This window comes from Hippocampus bargibanti, linkage group LG07 (genome assembly GCF_051943395.1).
Source record: "Hippocampus bargibanti isolate YZ-2025 linkage group LG07, ASM5194339v1, whole genome shotgun sequence".
Taxonomy (NCBI): Eukaryota; Metazoa; Chordata; class Actinopteri; order Syngnathiformes; family Syngnathidae; genus Hippocampus; species Hippocampus bargibanti.
The window spans coordinates 4,962,106-4,989,486 of record NC_142740.1 but is presented as its reverse complement, the minus strand read 5'-3'; the positions used below and the strand labels follow the sequence as shown (position 1 = coordinate 4,989,486).

General features: G+C 40.5%; 2 protein-coding genes and 5 non-coding genes across 9 annotated transcripts in view; 6 read left to right on the top strand and 1 right to left on the bottom strand.

Moving 5' to 3' along the window:
* Nucleotides 1-27,320, bottom strand: part of LOC148895238 (uncharacterized) — a 42,956-nt gene extending 15,636 nt beyond the window's left edge. For 2 of the 3 annotated variants that reach the window (XM_089000107.1, XM_089000106.1), the window contains exons 1-6: nt 26,843-27,320; nt 25,449-25,620; nt 25,160-25,380; nt 20,581-20,665; nt 20,306-20,508; nt 9,476-9,657 (exon numbers count right to left, since the gene is read on the bottom strand). The gene's annotated coding sequence lies outside the window, so the exon portion shown is untranslated. The remainder of the gene's footprint in view (nt 1-9,475; nt 9,658-20,305; nt 20,509-20,580; nt 20,666-25,159; nt 25,381-25,448; nt 25,621-26,842) is intronic. The other variant, XM_089000108.1, reaches the window with a different exon arrangement.
* Nucleotides 278-27,354, top strand: LOC148895237 (uncharacterized). Its single transcript, XM_089000998.1, is given in 38 exon segments — nt 278-390; nt 1,142-1,302; nt 1,370-1,537; nt 2,625-2,740; nt 2,814-3,020; nt 3,095-3,160; nt 3,235-3,303; nt 4,540-4,705; nt 4,777-4,985; nt 5,070-5,195; nt 6,923-7,024; nt 7,860-8,036; nt 9,384-9,509; nt 11,039-11,176; nt 11,252-11,314; nt 12,700-12,837; nt 12,905-13,042; nt 13,112-13,225; nt 13,497-13,601; nt 13,667-13,765; nt 14,701-14,824; nt 15,656-15,795; nt 15,858-15,992; nt 16,980-17,105; nt 17,345-17,488; nt 17,549-17,668; nt 18,528-18,647; nt 18,715-18,840; nt 18,928-18,984; nt 20,335-20,486; nt 20,613-20,958; nt 21,144-21,305; nt 21,384-21,473; nt 23,705-23,890; nt 24,058-24,267; nt 25,191-25,393; nt 25,468-25,560; nt 27,167-27,354. Coding segments are annotated over 38 exon segments (5,298 nt in total). The 3' UTR covers nt 27,330-27,354.
* Nucleotides 22,017-22,088, top strand: trnap-ugg (transfer RNA proline (anticodon UGG)). Its single transcript has one exon. It is a non-coding gene; the product is annotated as a tRNA-Pro (tRNA).
* On the top strand, nt 22,533-22,604 carry trnap-agg (transfer RNA proline (anticodon AGG)). Its single transcript has one exon. It is a non-coding gene; the product is annotated as a tRNA-Pro (tRNA).
* On the top strand, nt 22,695-22,766 carry trnap-agg (transfer RNA proline (anticodon AGG)). The gene has a single exon. It is a non-coding gene; the product is annotated as a tRNA-Pro (tRNA).
* Nucleotides 23,197-23,268, top strand: trnap-agg (transfer RNA proline (anticodon AGG)). Its single transcript has one exon. It is a non-coding gene; the product is annotated as a tRNA-Pro (tRNA).
* Nucleotides 23,359-23,430, top strand: trnap-agg (transfer RNA proline (anticodon AGG)). The gene has a single exon. It is a non-coding gene; the product is annotated as a tRNA-Pro (tRNA).
* Nucleotides 27,355-27,381: the final 27 nt, after the last annotated feature.

The following is a 27,381-nucleotide window of genomic DNA, read 5'->3' as shown; positions in this document are numbered from 1 at the left end:
AGTAGACAACATCGATCTTATACATGCCAATCACCCGAGCAGCAGAAAAGTAATTTATTTGCAAGTAATGATCATAATAACTGTTTCAGAATTCCCACCACATTTATTTATCATTTGATCGTCGCTTCACTACCGAACAACTTTTATTGTGAAGGAGTAACATTTCGATTGATATTTCATGCATTCAAATTGTGTTGGTAAAGAATGTTACATTTGTTACTGAAGCCATGTGCAATTACTGAGTGTTTTGATGCGTATATTTGGGCAGAAGAGCGTCATGGATATCAGCAAAGATAAGAAATGGTCCAAGCTGAGGGGTCACCTGCACATGCTGGGCTACAATCACAATCTTGGAGAAGAATCTGTGCCACTTGTCGAGCAACTTTTCAGGTGAAATTGTCTTTTTTTTTGCCCCTTCTTGTCATTCCGAGTAATAATAATAATAACAACAACAATAATAATACACTTCATTTATAAGCGCAGTAAATTGATCCCACACTGGATTTTGGGACCATGGTGTGAAAAAAAAATCCTCCGTAATTGTTGACATGGAATGACAGCTTACACACTTAATTGGTTCCCAGAAAGTGTGTGTAAGGCAAAAAGGTCGTCTTCCAAACATTTATTTACCATAAGAAATCATTGAAATGAGAATAATCCGTTCTCAGGTCCCCATAATATATAAATTTCTATGAAATAAGCCTTAAATTACACAAAATATACCTTATTTTATGTACAATAAATGTGCTATTGTATTGTAATTAAAGAAATAAACTGTCCTGTATAATAAAGTCGTTTTATTTACCTTTGTGATGGTAGTTGTTGTAGTTGCCTCTTGATGACATCCAAGTGAAGTTGCCGTGCTTTCTCTCCGATAATACCCTCACTCACAATGTCCCCTGCTAGCTGCTTTTCGTTAATCCAAATCAACAGAAGTTTTTCAACCTCTTCTATTGCCTAAGACTGTTGCTTAGACAACACAGAAACACCCTTAGCCACACATAACAATGGTCGACTTACCGTACTGGTACTGGGATGCCGTATTCCAATATTATATTCTTGCCAATTTAATGTTCGTAAGGCGAAAAGTTTGTGAGCTAACGCGTTCTTAAGCTGAGGTATCACTGTATATTGTTAATAGTGACTTGGTCCACACCACCGAAAGCCTGCACGAATCCCAACGATCAACAGACAAATCGGAGAAAGAAAGCCAAAACAGTGATGTCCGCCTGGTCCGGGAGAACCAAGAGCTTCACCTTGAGCTCATGACGGTAAAAGGCGAGAAGGCCAACATGACCAGAGGTAAAGCTGCAACCCTAATCGGGCCCACAGTGACCCGGGGCTAAACATCTTTTGTTTCTCATTCCAGAGTTAAAGGTCTATATCACCAAACTGGACAATGACCTTGTTTTACTCAAATCTTTGAACAAGCAGTATTTGGAAGAGATGCACGGTCTGGAGAAGGATTGCAAAAAAAAGGCAAGGCTCATCCGTCAACTACGTCGGAAAAATGTGAACAATTGGGTGCAGGCGGTGGGTAAGTAGGGCTTTTGCATCTGAATTTTAGCATCGTAATCCAAACATAACCTTTCACCTCATATGGTTCACATTAGTCAGAGGAAATAAATGAAAATCCAGTACAGTGCTACCTCGGTTTACGAACGTTAAATTTATGAAAATTGTACCTTGGCATACAAACTATTTTTTGATATACACACAGAGCTGCCACAATGAGTGATATGTCATTCGCGGACCCGTTCTCCTAACAAGAAAATGATTGCCGACTGTTTTGTCCTCTATTCCCCGCCCCCAGTCTTCGGTTAAAGCCACGTGATTGGTCAAGAACTCAGCAGTGAATGGGTGGGGGTTACAGACAGAGAGAGAATGAGGCCGTTCTCCCAAAATTAAAATGGCGTCTTCGGTTAAAGCCGCATGATTCGTCATGATTGGGAGGCGACAGAGCTTGAAACAAAAAAACAAAAGTGAAATGGTGAGAAAATGGATCGAAAACAGTGAAATTCGGACTCGTTTCAACTTTGATAGTTCAAAAGCAGAGTATAGACCCGAAGGTTAAAATATCCCATCAATCAGGCTCCACAAATAACCCGCACAAGCCACCTGTACACTTGATGCAAAAAGCTATCAACCCAGCTAAACAGAACACAACTGATGAGGAACTAGGTAAAATTATCGCAGAGAAAGCACCTCCAAGGCATCATTCTTTAAAATGATGAAAGAAGAAGGCTATGTTCCTCGTCAAGCGTTTATTGCTGATGAAACCGGCCACTCCATTCCATCAAGCCATCAATGACCATCACAAAGGTAAATAAAACGACTTTATTATACAGTACAGTTTATTTCTTTAATTATACTACCATAGCACATTTATTATACATAAAATAAGGTATATTTTGTGTAGTTTTACGTCTTAGAAAATTAGAATGTAGAAAATTGTTTTATGGGGATCTGGGAACAGATTATTCTCATTTTAATGGTTTCCTATGTGAAATAAATTTTTGGGATACACACTTTTCGCCTTACACACTCTGTCTGGGAACCAATTAAGTTCGTAAGCCAAGGTATCACTGTATGTTTGTGTCTTCACCTCTTCTTTCCTTCTTAAGATGGAAACAATCCGATACATGATCCGGAAGATGATCATTTACTACAGGCGGAAGTGACAAAATTAAAAACCGAGCTGGAAAATTCTCAAGGGCACATACAACACTTAAATAACCAAGTAAGTTGGTCACTCGTTGTTTCCTAGTACAGAACATAGATTGAACAACTTTCTTTGTTATACTGTTACACAGATTGATGAAGTACAGGAGACCAACGTCACCCTGGAACAGAAACTCAAGGGAGTTCAGAACAAGTACTCCGCCAAAGTGTCTGAGCTCACCTCCAAGAACCACGAACTGTGTCAAGAGATGACGGAAATCCGCAATTTAGCAAAATTGATGGAACTGGAAAAGAACCAAAAGCTCCAAAAGGCCGAAATAAAATTGCAAGACCTTCAGGTGAGAACTTTGATCAATTCTGAGACAAACATCAAGGACTGAAGATTTTTTTTTACCCGTTCCACCAATAACAGGACAGCATCCGAAAACTACAAGGTGTTAATAAAGATTTGGAGGATCAGATGAGTAAAAAAAGAATGGTGAGGACTGCCTGGTACGTTGCCCGGTAATGGTGACCCACTGCCATTTTTCACTTCTGATTCCCAATTCCTAGACTTCGGATCTACCAGGGGAACATGAACAAGAACCGAGGACTGCTGATCATCAGCAGAACATTCATAATGTCAGTAAGCAGATACTGAAAACATAGTCAACAAGATGAAAATGTTTCTTCGGCCGTCATCTGTACTTCTTTGAAGGTGTCGGATGTTTCACTCCTCATCCGAAAACCTTCGTCAGCAAACTAAAGTTGTGCTGGTAGCTCTGGCCCTATATATATACAGGTAACATCCGAGGTACGACCACCTGTACTTACAACCACGACCGCCACCCCCCCCTCCCCGTTTTTTATTTGACGCCTAGCACCGTAACGCGCAAGAAGCCGGCAATGCGTACTACAATTTTGGCCAGCCAGCATGTCACACACTCGCACAGAAATCTACTGCGTGACTACACTCAATACAGTAATTATACAGTGCAGATACAGTAATAAAAATCGATAATATGAAATAGAAAATGATAAAAACAAAACTAACAGGTAAGTATAACATTTATAAACGAACTGTACAGTAAACCGTTTTGGATACATTACAGGTACAGTCATAAATATCGATAATACGAATGATAAAAATGACACGAAAAGTTAAAAAATGTATAAGAACTGTATGAACTGATATGAACTGTAAACAGTTTGGTATATAATAGTATTCAATAGAAAACATTGCGTTAAAAACAACGGCTTGACATCGTTTACTAACCTGTCGTGTAAACGGCACGTCGGCCATTTTGAATTAATTTTGACTTACGAACGTTTGACTTACGACCATTTTGTCAGAACGGAACCCGGTCGTAGCTCGGATGTTACCTGTATATACCAAATGATGGCTCCCTGCACTAAGGTTAGTTAGGGGTAGCAGTGGACTACTCCCTGAAGCTAATCTGATTACTTCTTTTGTCCTGTCTGATTATACGCTATGACTGACTCTGATTGCCCCATTCGCTCTGGTATCACCTCATCAGCATGACTAAAGTCTACGTGGTAACGATCTAAGAAATCTGTTGTAAGCGTGATCCAAATTGAACCTCAAACCTTTTTGTTGTTTGTAAAACTGGCCCCACCACCTCTGACCGTTAGGTATATATATATAGGGCCAAAGCTACCAGCACAACTTTAGTTCGCTGACGAAGCTTTTTGGATGAATAGCAAAGCGTCCAACACCTTCAGAGAAGTACAGATGACGGCTGAAGAAACCTTTTGATCGATGGACCACTTTGATAGACGTATAGTCACCAAGAAATAGCCTCAGGTCTTTGTCAACAATCTTGCTGTTTTTGTTTTGTTTTGCGGGGGGGGGGGCAGGAATTTACATCTCAGGAAGCGTCAGACCAAGAGTTTATAAAATCGCAACGTGGAGATCAGTTGGGGAATCTGAGAGAGCAAAATGACAAATTTGAAGCAATGGTGGAGTTCCTGGCGTCAGAAAAAAGCAGACTACAAGGCAAAGTACAAAGGATGATGTCCGTTGGTAAGCTGTGATGCATTTTGGATTTCTTTTGGGATTCTTTTACGGTAAGATACGAGTTACTGTTTTAACAGAGAAAGTTTTAGTGCTGGAGTTGGAAGGCTGGCGGACAAAGTACGGCATTTGCGGAAGGGAACGTTCGCCGTCGCGCCTGGATGCTTTTGTTAAGAGTTTGGAAGAAGAAAGGGATCATTTTCGTCAAGAGGCCGAACACTATAAATACATCGGGGTCTCCGGCAACCTCAGTCGCAGTTCGGATAGGCAGAGTAGTCATGCCACGGAGGTAAGAAATATATATAAATATATTTTCGTTCTCAAGACCCCATTATCCAGAAACACGTCACTTTTGTTTTGGAAAACAAAACAGCGTCTTGACTACCGGAACTCAAACGCACCCGCTGAAATTCGGAAACTGAGAGAGGGACTCAGATTGGTCGAAGAACAACTCCAGGTGGTGACAAAAGAAAAAATCTCTCTGATGAAGCAACTCAAGGTGAGGACCAATGGAGTATTGCAGTATTTCCCGGTGTATAAAGCGCATCCCAAATGAATGGTCTATTTTCAAACTTTTTTTCCATATATAAGGCTCACCCCAAATGAATGGTGCATTTTCAAACCTTTTCCATATATAAAGCGCACCGGACTATAAGGCGCACCCCCAATGAATGGTGTATTTTCAAACTTTTTCCATATATAAGGCGCACCCCCAATAAACGGTGCATTTTCAAACGTTTTCCATATATAAGGCGCACCGGACTGTAAGGCGCACCCCCAATAAATGGTGTATTTTCAAACTTTTTCCATATATAAGGCGCACCCCCAATAAACGGTGCATTTTCAAACGTTTTCCATATATAAGGCGCACCGGACTATAAAGCGCACCCCCAATGAATGGTGTATTTTCACATTTTTTCCACATATAAGGCGCACCCCCAATGAACGGTGCATTTTCAAACGTTTTCCATATATAAGGCGCACCGGACTATAAGGCGCACCCCCAATGAATGGTGTATTTTAAAACTTTTTCCATATATAAGGCGCACCCCCAATGAACGGTGCATTTTCAAACGTTTTCCATATATAAGGCGCACCCCCAATGAACGGTGCATTTTCAAACGTTTTCCATATATAAGGCGCACCGGACTATAAGGCGCACCCCCAATGAATGGTGTATTTTCAAACGTTTTCCATATATAAGGCGCACCGGACTGTAAGGCGCACCCCCAATAAATGGTGTATTTTCAAACTTTTTCCATATATAAGGCGCACCCCCAATAAACGGTGCATTTTCAAACGTTTTCCATATATAAGGCGCACCGGACTATAAGGCGCACCCCCAATGAATGGTGTATTTTCAATTTTTTTCCATATATAAGGCGCACCCCCAATGAACGGTGCATTTTCAAACGTTTTCCATATATAAGGAGCACCCTCAATGAATGGTGTATTTTTAGTAATAATAATACATTTCATTTATAAGCACCTTTCAAAATTCTCAAGGTCACTTTACAGTCACAGGATATTTTCTATCTGTGGGTGAGCAGCGGCAGCCTCACGCGCTAGCATTCACTCAACACGGAAGTAACTCAAATAGATAGAAAGCTAGCCAGCCAGCTAATAGCCAGTGAGCTAGATAGCTAGCCAGCGAGCTCAATAGCTATATAGCTCCACAGATAGCTAGATAGCTAATTGATAGCTAGCCAGCTAGACAATATAGCTAGCTAGAGATATTTTTTAGCTAGCCTTTGTGTCACTAGCTAGCTAGATATCTATATCTTATGTATTTGTCTATGTATTTCTTTAACTATTTATTTAATACAGTAAATCGGCGCACCAGAACACCTTGTTTTTTAATACAATTATCTATCTTCACATTCAGTGAATGAAAAGTTATCCAAATATAAATATATACTGTACTGTGGATATATAATGTATTTCCGTATATAAGGTACACTACATTATGAGGCTGTAAAGGCTGGGGTTACGCACTATTTATTCTTCAAGGGGAAATTGAGTGGGTGACTGCTAACAGTAGTTGCGAGAACTGTTGCGCCTCAATATGACTTCACATATAAGACGCACCTGCGTATAAGGCGCATGGTCATCGTTTGAAGAAAATCAAGGCTTTTGGGTACGCCTTATACACGGGAAAATACGGTAATCTTGATGGCTTAGTCTACACCTATAACGACCCCCCACCCCCATTTTTTTTTTCAAAAGGGCCATAACATCCCCAACACACACCCCGGAATACCAACACCAAAGAAGACCTTCAAACAAATCCTGCAAGAGACGAAAGAAAAGGGGGAGGAGGAACTTCAGGTTTGTACGGCTGCCGCACGTATGTTGACGCATTTTGGATCACGATGACTCTTGTTTCTATTTATAACTATTTTATTTACTGTATTGTATTTGTGATTGTATTTTCTTTATTATTATACCTATGCTTGTCTGTGAGTGTCCTCGAGAGCTTTGAAATGTATTAATTTATTAATTTACAGCATGACGTGGAGCACCATTCACTAATTTGTTCGGGTTTTTTTTTTTCTTCTTACGGAGGTGCCGATAAAGCGATGGCCAGACCTCTTGCAATGCTTCTCCCCTCCCACGAGGAGGCAGCATTTGCCTTTTGTCCATGTTAACGCTTTGTTCCAGATTTAGCTGTTAAATCGTTATATAAATCAAATCTATAGGCTTTCTAGCTAGCTTTCTATCTATTTGTCTTACTATTCTATTTGAGTTACTTCCGGGTTGAGCGATCGATGGCGCGTGTGGCTGCCGCTGCTCACCCACAGAAAAACTTATCCTGTGACTGTAAAGTGACCTTGAGAGTTTTGAAAGGCGCTTATAAATGAAATGTATTATTATTATTAATATAAATTGCATTAGCTTTTTGTACAGCCGCCCCCATTTCAAGCTCAGATAACTCCAGACCCATATAACTTAGGAATTAACTTTCTTTACCCTGAAAAAAGAAGAGATATTAAGGATTCTTACGCTGACTTGAATGTTTATGCAGTCCTAAAACAAAAAAATATTCTTTCGGTCCTGCAATTTGAGTGAAAATGACCAAAACACTAGCATCGGAATTTTTCCACATCGTCTGGCAGTGAATGAGTTAAAGTACATTGTGAACTTGAAATTAACATTCACATAGTCCGTGCCAGAAATATATCAGCCCGAAATTTCATAACCAAATCAACCGCAATCCCCGATACAGGGCGATTTGACCAAGCAGGATGAATTTCTGGATCTGAGAGAGGAGCTAAGCCTAGTGGAAGAAAAAAATCAGATGTTGACGGCAGAAAAAGATTCACTCATGGAGGAGTTTCAGGTAAGCGAAGTGGATGTTTCTGAACTTGCTTGTACAGTGATACCTCAGTTTACGAACTTAATTTGTTCCTCAAAAAACATTGATCAGCCCAAAGAAGCGACTATGGTTTCGTTTTTTTGTTCTTTTGACTTTTGTTTATGTAGACCTTAGTAAGAAATATTGTGCTCAGTCTATTCTCTTTGTCTTTTCTGTAATACCGTAAAATAGCTATCTGGCTCGCTGGCTGGCTAGCTATCTAGCTATTCACAATCTATAGGCTTTCTAGCTAGCTTTCTATCTATTTGTCTTACTAGTCTATTTAAGTTACAGTAAAGTCTCGTTATATCGATATCGGATATATCGATAGTCCCGGTTATATCGATATTTTTTCGGACTCCCTTGAATATCGATATAATGAGACTTTACTGTACTTCCGGGTTGAGTGATCGCCGGCGCGTGTGGCTGCCGCTGCTCACCCACAGGAAAACTTATCCTGTGACTGTAATGTGATCTTGAGAGTTTTGAAAGGCCCTGATAAATGAAATGTATATTATTATGTATATTATTATTATTATTATTAAGGCGAAAAGTTCGTCTGCCCAACATTTATTTCCCATAAGAAATCATTAAAAATGAGATTAATCCGTTCCCAGGTCCCCATAAAACATAATATTCTACTAAATAAGCCGTAAAACTACACAAAATATACGTTATTTTATATATAATAATTGGATTGTAATTAAAGGAATAAACTGTACTGTATAATAAAGTCGTTTTATTTACCTGTGTGATGGCCGTTGATGTAGTTGTCTCTTGATCCGAGTGACGTTGCCGTGCTTTCTCGGCGATAATACCCTCACTCACACTGTCCCCTGCTAGCTGCTTTTCGTTAATGCAAATCAACAGAAGTTTTTCAACCTCTTCTATTGCCTGAGACCGTTGCTTAGACAACACAGAAACACCCTTAGCCACACGTAGCAATGGTCGACTTAGCATACTGGTACTGGGACGATAAGTCACACAAATGCACACCTTGTTCGTGTTTTTTGATGATCTCCTTCTTTTGCCTGACCGTAATTTTCTTTTGTGTCCTCTTCGGCTTAACACTAGCCTATGGTGGGGTCTTTTTCGGTCGCATAATAGCAAAAGTACTCCACTCGATAGCAAACCACGTCTGCACTCAAACTGAGGGGGTGTGGAAAACTAGTCTGCCAGCCACCGTGGCGCTGTGTGGTTTGGTTCGTCCGCCAAAAACTGCCAAAAACTTATTTCGTATGCCAAGATTTTATTCATGTGAATTTAATGTTCGTAAGGCGAAAAGTAAAGCGTTCTTAAGCTGAGGTATCGCTGTATGTCTTTAAACGTCAGAAAAAGAAGCTGCTGTGTGAGCAACACACGTCAGAAATGTACGATCTTCTGGAGCAAGTCAAAAAGGCAGAAGAGAAAATCAAGCAACTAACCGGTGAAAATGACGCACTCGTTGAAGAATTGAAGGTTTGTACACGAAAACGTTGTCTCACGTTCCTGGCATGATGAGTCGTAAATGATTTTTGTCAATGTTGCGTTTTTGAAGCAAAAGCAACGGCGGCTGGAGGAGGACGGCGCCAAAACATCAGCTGAGATGTCAACGTTGAAAGAAAATCTGAAAAAAGCAGACGCGATCACGCAGATGATAAAATCTGGGAATGAGAAAAAGATGGAACAATTGAAGGTAGGCCTTGGATTTCTTTTTGGGAAATTTTATTGGGATTACTTTATAAAGTGATACCTTGGCTTACGAACGCAATTGGTTCCCAGAGTGTGTAAGGCGAAAAGTGTGTATCCCAAAAATTCATTTCCCATAGGAAAGCATTAAAATGAGAATAATCCGTTCCCAGGTCCCCATAAAACATACTTTTCTAATTTTCTAAGCCTTAAAACTACACAAGATATACCTTATTATATGTATAATAAATGTGCGATAGTATTATAATTAAAGAAATAAACTACTATATACTAAAGTTGTTTTATTTACTTTTGTGATGGTCGTTGATGGCTTGATGGAATGGAGAGGCCAGTTTCCTCAGCATTAAACACTTGATGAGGAACGTAACCATCTTTCAGCATTTTGAGGAATGATCTCTTGTAGGTGCTTTCTCTGTGATCATTTTATCTAGTTCCTCATCAATTGTGTTCTGTTTAGCTGGGTTGATAGCTTTTTGCATCAAGTGTACAGATGGCTTGTGCGGGTTATTTGTGGACCCTGATTGATGGGAATTTTAACCTTGCAGTCTACACTATGCCTTTGAACTATCAAAGTTGAAACGAGACCAAATTTCACTGTTTTCTATCCATTTTGTCACCCTCTCTCTGTCGTCTGCCTGTCTCTTTAATGTTTGAACCACCTCCCCTCACTGCTGCGTTCTTGACCAATCACGTGCCTTTAACCGAAGACTGGGGGCGGGGGAATAGAGGACAAAAAAAATGTCGGCCGCCATTTTCTTTTGGGGAGAATGGCTTCACTCTCTCTCTGTCTGTAACCCCCCCCCCCCAACTGCTGCGTTCTTGACCAATCACGTGGCCCTAACCGACGACTTGGGGCGGGGAATAGAGGACCAAAACAAGCCGGCTGCCATTTTCTTGTTAGGAGAATGGGCTCGTACTCATTGTGGCAGCTCCGTGTGTATCCCGAAAAATAGTTCATATGTCAAGGTAAAATTTTCATAAATTTTAGCGTTCGTAAACCGAAAAGTTTGTAAGCCAAGGGGTTCGTAAACCGAGGTATCACTGTACTTAACATCGTGAAAAACGTGCATTTCCCAACTTTTTTAGCAAATGCAGGAAGAACATGAAAAGCAAATCTCGGCTGCATCTGCTGAAATCTTAAAACTAAAAGCGGAACAACAACAGGCACAAGAAAAACTCCAGCAGTTGACAACGGAAAAAGAGTCACTGGTAGACGAATTGAAGGTCGGTACGAGAGGATGAAAATCTAGCGTAACAATGGCCAATAAATGTATTAATTTTGTGTAATTTTTTTACAGCAAAAACAACTACAGCTGGAGGAACACAATGCCCAAACATCTGCTGAGATCTCAACGCTGAAAGAAAATCAGAAAAAATCCGACGTGATCATTCAAATGATGAAATCTGGTAATGAGAAAAAGACGCAACAATTGAAGGTAGGTGGCAGAATTTCTTCTTCTTCCGTGAAATTTTGCGGGGATTTCGACAAACCGGATTCGCTCGTGTAACAGATGCAGCAGGAAAAAATCGCACAGGCGGCGGCTGTCAAAGATCCTCTGGTGGAGGAATTGAAGGTTAGTAAAACGCAGTGGCGGGCCGTGGATTTCATCGCTAGGCCTTCAGTAGTGCTATGCCTAAATCAATCCGGACTGAAAAAAAGTTTGGTGTGATTTACTACAAATCCACTAGAGGGCACCATTAGCCGGTAAATAACTAACCGACCTTTCTTAATGAAAATAATATAATAATAAATGTCATTTATAAGTGATTTTCAAAAATGTCAAGGTCACTTTACAGTCACAGGATAAGTTTTTTTCTGTGGGTGAGCAGCGGCAGCCACAACCGCCAGCGTTCACTCAACCCCGAATAACTCAAATAGATAGATAGCTGGCTAATAGCTAGCGAGCTGACTGGATAGCTTATAGATAGCTAGCTAGATAGCCAGCCAGATAGCAAATAGGTAGATAGCTATATAGCCAGCAAGGTAGCCAGCTAAATAGCCAGCCAGATAGCTATATAGCCAGCCAGATAAAAAATAGATAGCAAATAGATACCTAGCTAGGTAGCCAACTAGGTATCCAGCTAGATAGCCAAGCGAGATAGCCAGTTATCTAGTAGACAGCAAATAGATACCTACCTAGGTAGCCCACTAGATAGCCAATAGATAGCTAGCTACATAGCCAGCTAGCCACCCAGATAGCTAATAGACAGCAAATAGATAGCAAATAAATATCTAATTAGGTAGCCAGCTCGGTAAAGTAGCCAGCTAGATAGGCAGCCAGCTAGCTAGATAGCCAGCTCGAAATGATGTCCATTTTTTCTTGAAAAGTCCATCTTGATAATGGCTTTAACAGTAAATCGCCAACAAAATCTTTTTTTTCTGCTCTTTCAGCCATTGTGGGTTGACAAAACCAGCATTAAATTAACAACAATATATTTACTTATGTAGCTTGCTCCAGATAAAGTGTGCTAGCGCTGGCCAGTATGCTCTTATCACCTAGCGGCTAGTGATACAATAATTGGCTGGTGGCTAGCAAAAAACTGACGTTTCCAATAGGCTTTGGGTTGCCAACTTGAAATCTGATTGGTTAATGCAACAGTTTCATCGACACCTATTTTATACTCCAGGGCCTTCAGAACTGATTGTGAAGGCGTCCAGGTAGATTTCTGACCCAGGTAACAAATGATGGCTAAAATTCAATTGGTTAAATGCTTAAATATGAAAACACATCTGGAAGCAGCGCAACAGGAGGAAAAGTAATGAAAGGAAGCTGAATGGCAATTAGGAATTATTTAATATAGATTTATGGACAAAATATAATTACACATAAGTCCGCGATTCATATATTTTAGGCTAGCAGAGAAGGCTTTGCAGGCCTTGACGGTCCGGTCCGCCACTGATAAAACGTGTCTAGTTAACATGGTGATAACGCTGAAGTACGTGTGCGCAACTTTTTAGCAAATGCAGGAGGACCACGAAAAGCAAATCTCGGATGCGTCTGCTGAAATCTCAACACTGCAAGCGGAACAGCAAAAGGGAGAAGAAGAACTCAAAATGTTGACTTCTGAAAAGGACTCCCTGATGGAGGAGTTGGAGGTCGGTATGAGAAAACGATGAACATCCGGCGTAAAAATCAATTTTTGATTTTTTTTTTTTGTTGCAGGAAAAGCAACGGCAGTTCGAGGAGCACGATAGCCAAACTTCGACTGAGATCTCAACGCTGAAAGAAAATCTGAAAAAGTCCGAGGGGATCATTCGGAAGACGCAATCGGGGAAAGATAAACTGGTGGAGGAATTAAAGGCGAGTATTGCCGATTCTCCGACTATGTCTACGTCGAATCGTCAACAAACTACTTTTCGTAAACCGTAGGAATTGAAGCAGGAGCTCGAGAAACAACGCGATTTGAATTCCGCTGAAATCTCCAAACTCAAAGAGGAGCTCAAACGCTCGACCAAGAAAAAGAAGATGGAACAAGCCGAGGTTGTCAACCGCCGACCAATCCGATCATCTTTATGTTCTTTTGTTTGAATATTTAAAAAATAATACAGTAAAGTCTCGTTATATCGATATCGGATATATCGATAGTCCCGGTTATATCGATACTATTTCTATGCACGCACGGAGAAAATTACATGCGAACGGGGTTGGATATATCGATAGTCCCGGTTATATCGATATTTTTTCGGACTCCCTTGAATATCGATATAACGAGACTTTACTGTAATTTCTTGATTTCTCGGAAATCCGAACGTAGGCGACCAACGATGGCCAAAGCACATCGGATGACACCACGAATCCGAAATCGTCGGAGGAACAAATTCTGATGGATGAAAAAGATTCACTGGTGGTGGTACGGAAAGTTCGTAATGCACCATTTTTAAAAGCGCTACTGCGGAAATTCTGAATTCACCCATCTGACTGCAGCAACAGCCGATGCGGTATCAGCAACGTGCCTCCGACGCATCTGCTGAAATCTCCGACGTGAACGAGAAGCTCAGAGAGTCCGAAGAAAAGATCCGACGGGTGACCGGCGAAAAAGATGCGGTAAATTGATACATTTCCACTTTAGGGATAAATTTGATAAAATAATCGATGAAAAAGTTTCTTCACATAATACTTCTTTTGTCCTGACTGATTATGGGCTATGACTGGCCCTGATTGCCCCATTTGCCCTGGTATACCAGTGTAGCCTCAGGGACTAGTCCTCTGCTCTCCCCAACCTTACAGCAAGGACATATCAAAGCAGAGGACTGGCATTACCACCTTTGTCCATTAGGTATATATAGGTAACATCCGACTTACGACCGAGTTCCGTTCCGACCAAATGGTTGTAAGTCAAAAATGGTCGTAAGTTGAAATCAATTCAAAATGTTGAATAGAGACTCGGAGGCGAAATGACTCGCAAACTATCGAGCTGGCTAGTTACTAGCTATCTTTTGGCTAGCTAGCTAGCTTTCTATCTATTTGAGTTACTTCCGGGTTGAGTGAACGCTGGCGCATGTGGCTGGCGCTGCTCACCCAAAGAAAAACATATCCTGTCACTGTAAAGTGACCTTGAGATTAGATAGGGCTAGACTAGAGTTACCAACAAATTTTAGTTTGCTTACGAAGCTTCCCGGATGAGAAGCGAAACGTTCGACCCTTTCAAAGAAGTACAGATGACGGCTGAAGAAACCTTTTCATCGATGGACCACTCCTGCACGACTGAAAGCTTACACAGACGTGTTGTGTATATATATATATATATATATATATATATATATATATATATATATATACATACTTTTTTTTCAACACGTCTGTGTATATATATATATATATATATATATATATATATATATATATATATATATACATATATATAATAATATTATATATATATATATATATATATATATATATATATATATATATATATATATATATATATATGTGTATTTTATATTTCATAACAAAAGCAACTACAGGATGACAACTCCAAAACATCTGTTGAAGCATTCAAACTGGAAGAGAAGATCAAAGAGGCGGAAGATAAACTGCAGCGAGTGAAACGTGAAAAAGACACGCAGATGGAGGATTTGAAGGTAAGTACTAACTGAAGGATGTTTGCTCTCCAGTTAAAGGACAACCGACACCATTTTTTTGTTTGTTTCCTAACTGACTTCATAAAAACGTTTTATAGCATCTAAAATACCCAAAACACGCAGGCTGATGTTTTTAGTCAAATGCAGAACCAATAAAAATGTGTTAAAGTGTCCCAAAACTGCTTCAAAATGGCTAGTTTCAGAAGGTCCCGCCCCCTTGTTCGTGACGTCACACCAGGATACTCCAGACACAAACCAATGGCTTCAGAGAGTTCAGATTCGGAGAAGATGCTTTCTTGTTACTCATCCAGTTATGAATATGATTCAAATAGTTCTGAAGAGGAAAGCATAAATGTTTGCAATCGATTAAAGAAGTCCTTACGGATCATTTTGAGCCGCCTGGACTCCAATGTAGCGTCCCAGAAAATGCACAAGATGGCACGCAAGCTCCGTTGGAAATTTGTCTGCTGGGAATTTGTGTTAACTACGCTCATGATTCACTATCGCGTCATTTATTTTTTTCCTTCTATTTCACCATCAACACGGATCAACACAATGTTTTCAGACCAAACAAAGTACCCAAAATGCATTGTGTGTCCTTTTTTCGGTCAGGGGCGTTCCTTCAGTGACATCACATCAGGCATTGTCATCAACTCGAAAACAAGAATACCTGAATATTCAGTGCAAGTCTTAAAACGTAAAATATAGCTATATGCCGTGGAATCTTTATAAAATATGCTCATTAGAAGTCATTTGAAGTGATTTTACAAATTATGGACACAACTTGTCGGTTGTCCTTTAAATCAAAATTCACCCAGTAATTTTCCACCACAAATTCAGCTGAAGCACGCCGAACAGCACTCCAAAACCGCAGCAGAAATCGCCAAACTGGAAGAGAAGCTTAAAGTGGCAGAAGAAAAAATCCAGCAAGTCGAAGTGGAAAAAGAATTAGTGACGGAGGAATTGAAGGTAAACGCAATCTCGGTTCCAAGTTAACATATTTTTTTTTAATAAACGTATTTCGACGACAGGAACAGCAACAAAGCGCCGACCGAAGCGCCGCTTCGTCTGCTGAGATTGTCAAAGTGAGAGTGAAGCTCAAAGTCGCAGAAGAAAAAATCAAGCGGCTGTTGACTGATAAAGATGCGCTGAAGAAGGAACTGCAGGTTGGCGCCCCCTGACGGAGACTTTTGGGATTGTCATAAATCATCATACAATAATAATAATAATAATAATAATAATCCATTTCATTTCTAAGCGCCTTTTAAATCTCTCAAGGTCACTTTACAGTCACAGGATCAGTTTTTCTGCGTGTGGCTGCCGCTGCTCACCCGCAGAAAAAATATCCTGTGACTGTAAAGTTTCCTTGAGAGTTCTGAAATGAAATGTATTATTCTTATTATCAGAAACCCAAATGTATGGATTGCATTGTACAGTATTTTGTATATCTGGCCTCACTTCAAGCTCATATAACTCCAGATCCATATAACTTAGGAAATAATGTGTTTTTCCTGATGAAAGACAAGAGCCAAATGTTACTTATGCTGCATTGAAGGTTGATGTAGTCCTGAAAATCAATATTCTGTGAGTCCCGGAATTTGAGTGACAATGACAAAAACCCTGGCACTGGAGTGGACACAGTTTTGCACATTGTCTGGCACTGAATGAGTCAATGAAACAGGACTGTAAATCGCCCACCCCCCAAAAAAATCACACTGTAAAGCACAGGTGTCAAAGTCAAGGCCCGCGGGCCAATCCGGCCCTCCACATCATTTTTTTCGGCCCGCGAAAGCAAATCAAACTTGATAAATTCCATGACGATTGCTAAAATCTAAGCCAAAATTTCATATTTTTGGATGTCAACCACAATAAAAGTCATTATTCTTGACTTCAGATTTGAAAACGAGTTATTCGGTAATTTGCTGTGTGCTCTATATGTAATATTTGAAGGGATTTAAACATTCTAATGGGTTCCCCAAATTCATAACGGCCCTCGAGGAAACCATAAATCCAATGTGGCCCGCGGCAAAAAATGACTTTGACACCCCTGCTGTAAAGTGTCCTTGAAAGCTTTGAAAGGCGCTTGAAATAAAATGTATTATTATTATTTTAAAATTTATAATAATAATAATAATAATTATTATTATTATTAGGAAATGCAGCTGCAGAATGAGCTCACTTCTGCCGAAATCTCTGCGCTGAAGGAAAGTCTCAGGCTGGCAGAAGTAAAAATCCAGCAAGTAACGGAAGAAAAAAACTCACAATTGGAGGAATTGAAGGTAAGCACACCGCTGTACCAACCCCTGCACGAATTATTGTGATGCTCAAATTTAGATTACATTGGATTAAATTAGCCTTTATTAGTCACACATTGCATTGAATGTTTCTTTTGTCCTACAACTCAATATTCTGAGGGTCCTAGAATTCAAAGGATAATGACACTGGAGTGGACGCGTGTTTGCACATGTCTGGCAGTGAATGAATTAATTTTACCACAACGATTTTTTTTTGTTATCAGGCATCAAAACAGCTGCAATCTGTTGACCGGAGTGCTGAAGTCCTTCAATTGAAAGAGAAGCTTCAAGGTGCAGAAACAAAAATGGAGTTGGTTACTTTGGAGAAAGATACACTGATGGAGGAGGTGAGCTTTTCGTCATCTAAAGTCAATGTTTTTTTGTCAGGATACGAATACTTTCAAATCGAAATATTTCCTAACGCTTAGCAAAAGACCCGTTCCAATACATCTGAAGAAATCTCCAACCTGAGAGAGAAACTCCGATTGACTCAAGAAAAGTTGCACAACGTGAGAGCTGAAAAAGACTCACTGATTGAAGACCTAAAGGTTGGACTCACAAGATTTTCTTTCAATTTCTCAGAATACAGTGATACCTCGGTTTACGAACCCCTTGGTTTACGAACCTTTCGGTTTACGAACATTAAATTTATTAACATTTTACCTTGGCATACAAACTTTTTTTCCGGATAAAAACGGAGCTGCCACAATGAGTGATGTGTCGTTCGCGAATAAGCCCGTTCTCCTGACAAGAAAATGGCAGCCGGCTTGTTTTGGTCCTCTATTCCCCGCCCCCAGTCGTCGGTTAAAGCCACGTGATTGGTCAAGAACGCAGCAGTCAGGGGAGGTGGTTTAAACATTAAAGAGACAGGCAGACGACAGAGAGAGAGCGACAAAATGGATAGAAAACAGTGAAATTTGGACTCGTTTCAACTTTGATAGTTCAAATGCAGAGTGTAGACTGCAAGGTTAAAATTCCTATCAATCGGGCTCCACAAATAACCCGCACAAGCCATCTGTACACTTGATGCAAAAAGCTATCAACCCAGCTAAACAGAACACAATTGATGAGGAACATGGTAAAATTATCGAAGAGAAAGCACCTACAAGGGATCATTCCTCAAGATGGTGAAAGAAGAAGGTTCCTCATCAAGTAATACCATAGCACATTTATTATACATAAAATAAGGTATATTTTGTATAGTTTGAAGGCTTAGAAAATTAGAAAGTAGAAAATTGTTTTATGGGGACCTTGGAACGGATTATTCTCATTGTTATGGTTTCCTATAGGAAATTATTTTTTGGGATACACACTTTTCGCCTTACACACTCTGTCTGGGAACCAATTAAGTTCATCCACCAAGGTATCACTGTATGTATAAATTCAATCACATTTCCTTGTCGATAGCAAAAGAGGAGTCCAAACGCACCCGAGGAACCATTTGGCTTGAAAGCCAAACTCCGAATGGCCGAGGAAAAAATCCAGCGTTTGGCAGCCGAAAATGAATCCATGAAGGAGGAATTGAAGGTAAGCGTAGCTTGCTAACCAAAAGCCGGTAACCAAATTAAAGGTCACAAACGCTTTCCATCAAAAGCAGACACGTGACGATCCGAGCGCATCTGCCGAAACGCTGAATGTACTGAGAGACAAGCTTCAACTGGCGGAAAAAAAAATCCACTGGTTGACGGCCGAAAAAGATTTTCTGAAGGATGAGTTAAAAGTAAGTGCTTGGTGATGATTCTATTATCTGTCATATTTACTGTTGCATTCCATTACGATACCCTAGAAAGGTTTTTCTCTTTTTCAGGGCGGCGCCATTTCACAGCACACATACGGACGTGGAGAGGAAAATCGGATTCACGGGGTGCACAATATCATTCATAGCGTTCCTCACCATTTGTCAACATGACCTTTCCCTAAATTTGACCCTTGATTTGATCTGAAATAATCTTGCACCAATGGGGGAAGTTGACTCTGATGAACAGGGAACTCGATCGAACACAAAAACGATACAACATCCAAACATGATACATGATAGCTGTGGTATTACCTGTGTATATTTGTGCTTGTAAATTACATTCAATCTAGCTAGCAACCGAGATATCTATTTGATATTTGCTATTTTAAGCTATCTATTAGCTGTCTGGCTGGCTATCTATTAGCTATCTCGCTAGCTATTTAATAGCTATCTAATGGCTATCTAATAGCTATCTACTAGCTGTCTAGCTGGCTACGAGCTATCTAGCTATCTATTAGCTATCTAGGTAGCTATCTAATTGCTATTTATTAGCTGGCTAGCTAGACTTCTATCTAATTTAAAACAGATTCTTTTCTTACAGAAGGTGTATTTTAGGTGTTCAATTACAGTAAAGTCTTGTTATATCGATATCGGATATATCGATAGTCCCGGTTATATCGATATTTTTTCGGACTCCCTTGAATATCGGTATAACGAGACTTTACTGTACCTGACATGTTTCGGCGTACACTTCCGCCTTCGTCAGAGTGTCCACATTGGACACTCTGGACAAATTGGACAAAATGATATTTTGATATCGTACATTTCATCAAGAAGAGGGAACTTCAAATAGTTGTTTCAAAATTATTTTTGTTTATCGCACAATTAATTATTGATCCTTATTTTTCATCTCCCACTTGACAAATACTCCATAGATTAAGAAAATAATAAATACAGTAAAGTCTTGTTATATCGATATCGGTTATATCGATAGTACCACTTATCAAGATACTATTTCTATGAACGCAAGGAGAAAATTACATGCGCGCAGGATCGGATATATCGATAGTCCGGTTATATCGATATTTTTTCCGACTCCTGAGAATATCGATATAACGAGACTTTACTGTACAATAAAACTGATACTAAAACTAATAAAAATGCAACCAGAAATATATATATATATATTTTTGCAAAATAGAAATGGAAAAACACTAAAATTAAAGTTAAATAAAAAGTAATTAAAACAAGTTAAGTTAACACGCCGGCTTCACAGTGCAGAGGTCATGAGCGCAAGACCCAGTCTGGTCTCCAGCGTGTGGAATTAGCATGTTCTCCACAGGCCCGCGGCAACTTAGCAAAACATAACAAACCGGTTTTCAAATTTGTAGATTTGACCGTATCATCCTGATCTGACTTCCTTTTAAAAAGCGGAAAGACATCTCACCTCTTGTATTTGTGTGTTGTGGGATGAAGCTTGAGCAGGAGAACCAGGACCTGCGTTCACAGGTTTTCCATCTAAAGGACCGTGAACGGGATTTGGAGCGGCAGATGAATACCCGTTGTTCCGCGGTGGTCCACAATCCGGAGGAGGTGTCGTGGCAGAGAAGAACGGCTTCCGGTCTTAGGTTGGTTTCAATGGCGTTGAATCTAATGTAGAAAACGGTGTTAGCTTGACAACAAAGAGTTGCTAGCATCTGGAACAACCAAGTCAAGAGTTACCGTTGTGATTCCGTGAATCATCTTGTCTGAAGGCAACACCAAGAGCAGATTCACTATTCACCTTTGGACCTCCAACACATGCGGTCTGTAAAGAACAACGAATTAGAGTCCGCTCACGCCCAGATGGAAAAACTGAAGGACATCATCGGTATGGATAAAGAACCTACTATCGTTTGTAAACTTTTGTCTCGATTTCTGAGAAATGCTTCATTTTCTTTGCCAGATTCACTGAATCAGCAAGTATACCAACACAAGCAGGAAGCGGAGGTCCTTCGTATTTCTTTCTCTGCGTTGAACATCAAAAACAACGTCCTGGAGGAGGAGGTGACGACCAAGACCAAGAGATTGGCGGTTCTCCAAGAGCAACTCGGCAAGAAGGTTGCTTCCATATTGTTAGATTGTTATTTCAGCAACTTCTACACGTTAGATGCGCTAATAGCACACCATTTTCTTCAGGAAAAGAACTTAAGCCAATCGCATTTGTGATGTGAGTATCTTCATCTCCAAGACCGAGCAACATCTACACTGATTCCGTAACCTGGTGATTTGTGCATTTCAGACAGATGGATGTAGAAATCCAGATCCAGGAGAAGGAGCAGGCTATTCAGAAGATGCTGGAGACCCATCAGGAGGCGCTGTTGCGACTCACAAGAGACAACAAATTGATCAGCGGTGATTATCGGAGGTTGCAGGACGACGTGGCCGCCATGACGCAGGAGAAGCAAGTCAGGATTATAAATAGGATGGTCTCCAGGTGAAGTCAACCTTGATTCAAACTGAATCATATTTTTTTTTTTGTCCAGGCTGCCCATGAGAAAATGGAGGAAGCTTTACGTGAGGGCGAAGCGTTAAAACAGAAAGTCCAATCTTATGTCAACATCTTGAAGACAAAGGCAAGAGACAGAGTGTAATGGATGAAGGTGGAAGAGAGTTATGTGAGAGGGAGTGGTATGATTCTCTCTTCGGGTGTGAGATCTCCTGGGTTCAACTCCCGGTTGAGCCCCCTTTTAAACGGCATTTACTCGGTCCTGACGCCTTCCGTTGCGATCTTACAGCCTACGTGACAAAATGGGAATCGTGAAGGTTGGTTATTGGTTCGTTGGTCTAGTGGTATGATTCTCGCTTCGGGTGTGGGGGTTCCCGGGTTCAATTCCTGGAGGAGCCTGCCTTTAGGGAAATTTACGCAGTCCCAACTCCTTGCAGTATCACCTGAGAGTCTATGTGACAAACATGGGTATCATGAGGCACCACCTGTGGCTCGTTGGTCTCGTAGTATGATTCTTGCTTAGGGTGTGAGAGTTCCAGAGTTCAATTCCCGGACCAGCCCCTCTTTTACCATTTTTGGGAGGTTTTATGGGCTTTTTCCTGTCCCTTCTCCCTTGCAGTGTCATTAGAGAGTCTGTGAGACAAATAACGGCCTCATTAAAATTATTCGTGGCTTGTTGGTCTAGTTGTATGATTCTCGTTTTGGGTGCGAGAGGACCCGGGTTCAATTCCCGGACGAGCCCCTATTTTACCAGTTTTTTTTTTTTTTTTTTTTTTGGGGGGGGGGGTTACCTGTTCCTTCTCTAGTGCAGTTTCATTGGAGAGTATGAGACAAATAAGGGCCTCATTTGTACTCGTCCCTGGCTTGTTGGTCTAGGTGTATGATTCGTGCTTTTGGCGCGAGAGGTCCTAGTTTCAATTCCCAGACAAGCCCGCCTTCTGGGAATTTTACCCAGTCCCAACCACTTGCAGTGTCATGTTAGAGTCTATGTGACAAATATGGGTATCATGAGGTGCCATCGGTGGTTCCTTGGTCTAGTAGTATGCTTCTCGCTTAGGTTGTGAGAAGTCCCGGGTTCAATTCCTGGGCGAGCCCCTGTTTTATGGGGTTTTACCTGTCCCTTCTACCTTGCAGTGTCATTAGAGAGTCTATGAGACAAATAAGGGCCTCATTTTGAGTCATTTGTGGCTTGTTGGTCTAGTGGTATGATTCTTGCTTAGGGTGCGAGAGGTCCTGGGTTCAATTCCCAGACAAGCCCAGATTTCAGGAATTTTACCCAGACCCAACCACTTGCAGTGTCACATGAGCGTCTATGTGACAAATATGGGTATCATTAGGGGCCACCTGTGGCTCGTTGGTCTAGTAGTATGATTCTCGCTTAGGGTGCGAGAGGTCCCGGGTTCAATTCCCGGACGAGCCCCTATTTTACCTGTTTTTTGTTGTTGTTTGGGGGGGGGGGTTACCTGTTCCCTCTCTAGTGCAGTTTCATTGGAGAGTCTATGAGAGAAATAAGGGCCTCATTTATACTCGTCCCTGGCTTGTTGGTCTAGTTGTATGATTCGTGCTTTTGGCGCGAGAGGTCCTAGTTTCAATTCCCAGACAAACCCGCCTTCTGGGAATTTTACCCAGTCCCAACCACTTGCAGTGTCATGTTAGAGTCTATGTGACAAATATGGGTATCATGAGGTGCCATCTGTGGTTCCTTGGTCTAGTAGTATGCTTCTCGCTTAGGGTGTGGGAAGTCCCGGGTTCAATTCCCGGGCGAGCCCCTGTTTTACCTGTCCCTTCTACCTTGCAGTGTCATTAGAGAGTCTATGAGACAAATAAGGGCCTCATTTTGAGTCATTTGTGGCTTGTTGGTCTAGTGGTATGATTCTCGCTTAGGGTGCGAGAGGTCCTGGGTTCAATTCCCAGACAAGCCCACATTTCAGGAATTTTACCCAGACCCAACCACTTGCAGTGTCACATGAGCGTCTATGTGACAAATATGGGTATCATGAGGCGCCACCTGTGGCTCGTTGGTCTAGTAGTATGATTCTCGCTTAGGGTGCGAGAGGTCCCGGGTTCAATTCCTGGACGAGCCCCTGCTTTATGGGGTTTTGCCGGTTCCCTCTACCTTGCAGTGTCATGAGAGAGTCTATGGGACGAATAAGGGCCTCATTTAGAGTCATATGTGGCTTGTTGGTCTAGTGGAGGGGGGGAGGGTCTTACACCAGCCTATGCTGGTTTAATAGTATGATTCTTGCTTTGTTTGGCCCCTTTCTCTACCAATTCGGGTAGCAAGTGTGCTAAGGGGTTATCCAATTTTTGTGGGAAAGAGAAATCCCATAGGAGCTCTATTGATGTCCTCTCTTGCAGAATGAAGAGAATCTTGACCTTGTGGAGCGTTTCCGCACAGCCCGGTCGGAGGTGGAGGAACGGGAACAGCGACTGCAGCAGGTGGAGGGATTCATCAGCTCCGTCCGCCTGGAGCTCATCTCATCCGAGACGGAACACCAGCACCTGCGTGAAGCTCTCAGGGCCAAGATGAAAGAGATTCAGCTGGTAAGACTGCAGTTCATCCATCTCGAATTTTCTCTGGAGCTCTTCTTGAGGGTCACGTGAATAATGGAGTTTGACTTTGGTCAAGATGTGAGGTACACGATGTGAGGTACACCCAAGGACTACTTGCTCGTCAGCTGATCCAAAACTATATGTTTTTGCCATTCTAGCACATGCAGGAGTTAGAGACATTCAAGACACTCGTCGCATCATTGACCAACGGGATGTCCCAACTCGAGGAGGAGATCCGCGTCCTTCAGGAGGAAAAAGCATCTCTCTTAGCCGAACTAGCATCCGTCAGAGAAGTCTGCATCAAAATGGACTCAGACAAGGAAATCGCCGCCCGTCAACTTTTGCACAAGGATATGGAACTTGAGAGGGTGCGGCCCATTTAAATTAAATAAATAAATACAGGTAACATCCGACTTACGACCGGCTCGACTTACGACCACCCGTACTTATGACCATGACCGCCAGACCCTATTTTTAAAATTTGAAATCTACGCCTGGCATCCCAACACGCTAGCAGGCCGGTAACGTGTACAACAATTTTGTCCAGCCAGCCAGCATCTCATTTAGCCTCCGACTCTCTATTCAACATTTTGAATGTATTTCGACTTCCGACCTTTTTGATTTACGACCGTTTGGTCAGAACGAAACTCTGTCTTAAGTTGGATGTTCCCTGTATAGGAAACATTTTAATTGTAAACAATGACAAAAATAATAAACACTGAAATGTACAAAAAAAACAGGTGTTTTACTGTCAATTATATCCAGAAAATAATAAGTGTCAAGTTGAAAATAAGATTTCCAAACAGCTACTTTTACTTTGGAAAACAGTCAACATTTTTTGCTCATTTTCTGATGTTACAAACCGATAATTTAACCCCAATTAGTTTTTGCGTTGTCTACACTCTCAATTTCTATTAATATAATGTGTTTCCTCAATAGTGATTGAAATATTTTTGTTTCGTATTACTTTTTTATTCATCACCAAAATACTCGACAGATTAGAATTATGTTTTTTTTTTACTTTATGTTACTTCCGGGTGGAGTGAACGCTGGTGCGTGTGGCTACCACTGCTCACCCGCAGAAAGAAAATATCCGGTGACTGTTAAGTGTACTTGAGAGTTTGGAAAGGCGCTTATAAATCAAATGTATTATTATTATTATTATTAAAATAATCATTTCAAGTAACACTAACATAGCCACCAGATTTTTTTGGGTTAATGTCCATAAATACAACAACCAAAGAATTGACATTTGCCTACTTTCACACCATTTTTCCTTCTTGGTATCCAGGCGAGCACGAGACAGGAGGACGCTCTGACGGAGGCGGCTCTCCTCAAAGAGCACCTGATGAGCGAGAAGCTGGCGGTGCGCAACATCGAGGCAATGCTGTCCGCCAGTCGACAGGAGATGTTTCAAGCCCACCAGGAGGCCAACGAGAAGGAGGCAGAGCTCAAGGCCCTACGCCAAAGGCTCACCCTGGCTGATAACAAGATGTAAGATTTGCAGTCTGGTGGGGGATGGAACATTTCTTTCCAAAAAAATAATCACCCGTGTTTTGTTTTGGCAGCATGGCCCACGCCAGGGAGGTGACCAATCTCCGGGGTAAAGTCACTCAACTGCAGACCAAGATGGAGGTTTTGAGTAGCAAAGTCCTTGAACGGTGAGCTTCAATTAAAAAAGAAAAAACATCCTGATTGCTTGTAATTGTCCAGTTGTGTAACTGCGAGGGTGAAAAAGAAAGGACAGGTTTTGTCATTCATATTTAGTGATGCAATTAAAAAAAATGTTAATTCACAGATGACTTGATGCTAAAAGTAACCAGGTTCGATGGAGTGATTTTTTTGTACGTTCAACACATGCCGATAACCCTGCCGAACATATAACTGAACACAGATTTTAACACGACTTTTAAAAGAAAATGCAATTTTTACAGATTTTTTTTAAAGAAAAATACATCTACGAATTTGACTTCACATAAAGAACATCCTTGTTTTTATTATATTTTTAAAATTTTAAAAAATTTATTTTACAAAAAAGTCTAGTTGCTTTTTTTACATTCAACAGATGCCGATAACCCCGCAGAAAATGAAACTGAAAACAGATTTTGACGAGACTTTGAAAAGAAAATGCAATTTTTACAGATTTTTTTTATTAAAAAAAATATATCTACAAATTTCACTTCACATAAACAGTGTCCTTGTTTTTATTATATTGTTTTTTTAAGTTGTAATTTATATTCCCAAAAAAGTCTAGTCACTTTAACCCCGCTGAACATAAAACTTAACAGATTTTGACAAGAGTTTTAAAAGAAAATGCAATTTTTTACAAATTTTTTGACCAAAAAAATGTCACGTAAACAGTGTCCTTGTTTTTATTATTTTTTTTTTAACTTTTAATATATTTTACAAAAAAGTCTACAGATTTGACTTAACAATTAATTAATTATTTCAATCATATTGCTCTTTTTTTTCAAGTTTGATTTTGTTTTACAAGTCTACAAATTAGACTTCACATAGTCTATTTGTTTTAATCATATTACCTTTTTTTGTAAGTTTTAATTTGTTTTACAAAAAGTCTACAGATACGACCTCGCAAAAAATCGACTTGTTTTTATTCATTGTTTTTTTAACTTAATTTATTTTACAGAAAAGTCTCCAGATGTGACCTCACAATCTACTTTTTTATTGATATTGCTTTTTTTTAGATTTAATGTATTTGACAAAAAAAACGTGTATACACATTCTACTTCACATACAGTCTGTTTTTATTTATATTTCCTTTAAATATATATATATATATTAAACAAAAAAAAGTGTCTACAGATTTGACCTCACTTGTTTTAATTTTTTTAAGCATATCTGTTCTTTTTGTTAGTTAATTCTAACAAAATGTGGTTATTTAAAATCTGCAGTGTTTACGTCTGTGTAAGCTCTCAGTCGTACAGGAGTGGTCCATCGACGAAAAGGTTTCTTCAGCCGTCATCTGTACTTCATTGAAGGTGTCAGACGTTTCACTCCTCATCCGAGAAGCTTCGTCATCGAACTAAAACGGCATTGTTCAAAAATAATTAGATTTGAGGACGTCACATGCTTGAATGTGCTGCAAACCATTTTTTAATTCGACGTACCTGTAGCGACTCAAGAGAATACAACAGCAGACAATTTAGAGCAACTTTTTGTTTTTTTTAGCTAACTCACTCAAAACGATGACTGCATTCCCACGCCAATCTTTTTTTTCCCGACATTATTCATCATCTCTCCCGACAGCAACGTCATCCAGGAGAGCCGCTCTGAAGAGATCATCTTCAGGCCTCTGAGAGCCTCCTCTCCCGTCGACCCTCCGGCTACCCCTCGTCAGTCGGCTCCAGGTAGCTCCATTCAACCAGAAGAGGTCAGCTTTGGGGTCACGGAACGTCCCGGATTCAAGTGATCCTCAAAAGAAGGGGGCTTTAGTGTGGCATTTGAAAATCTACTGAGTGCTT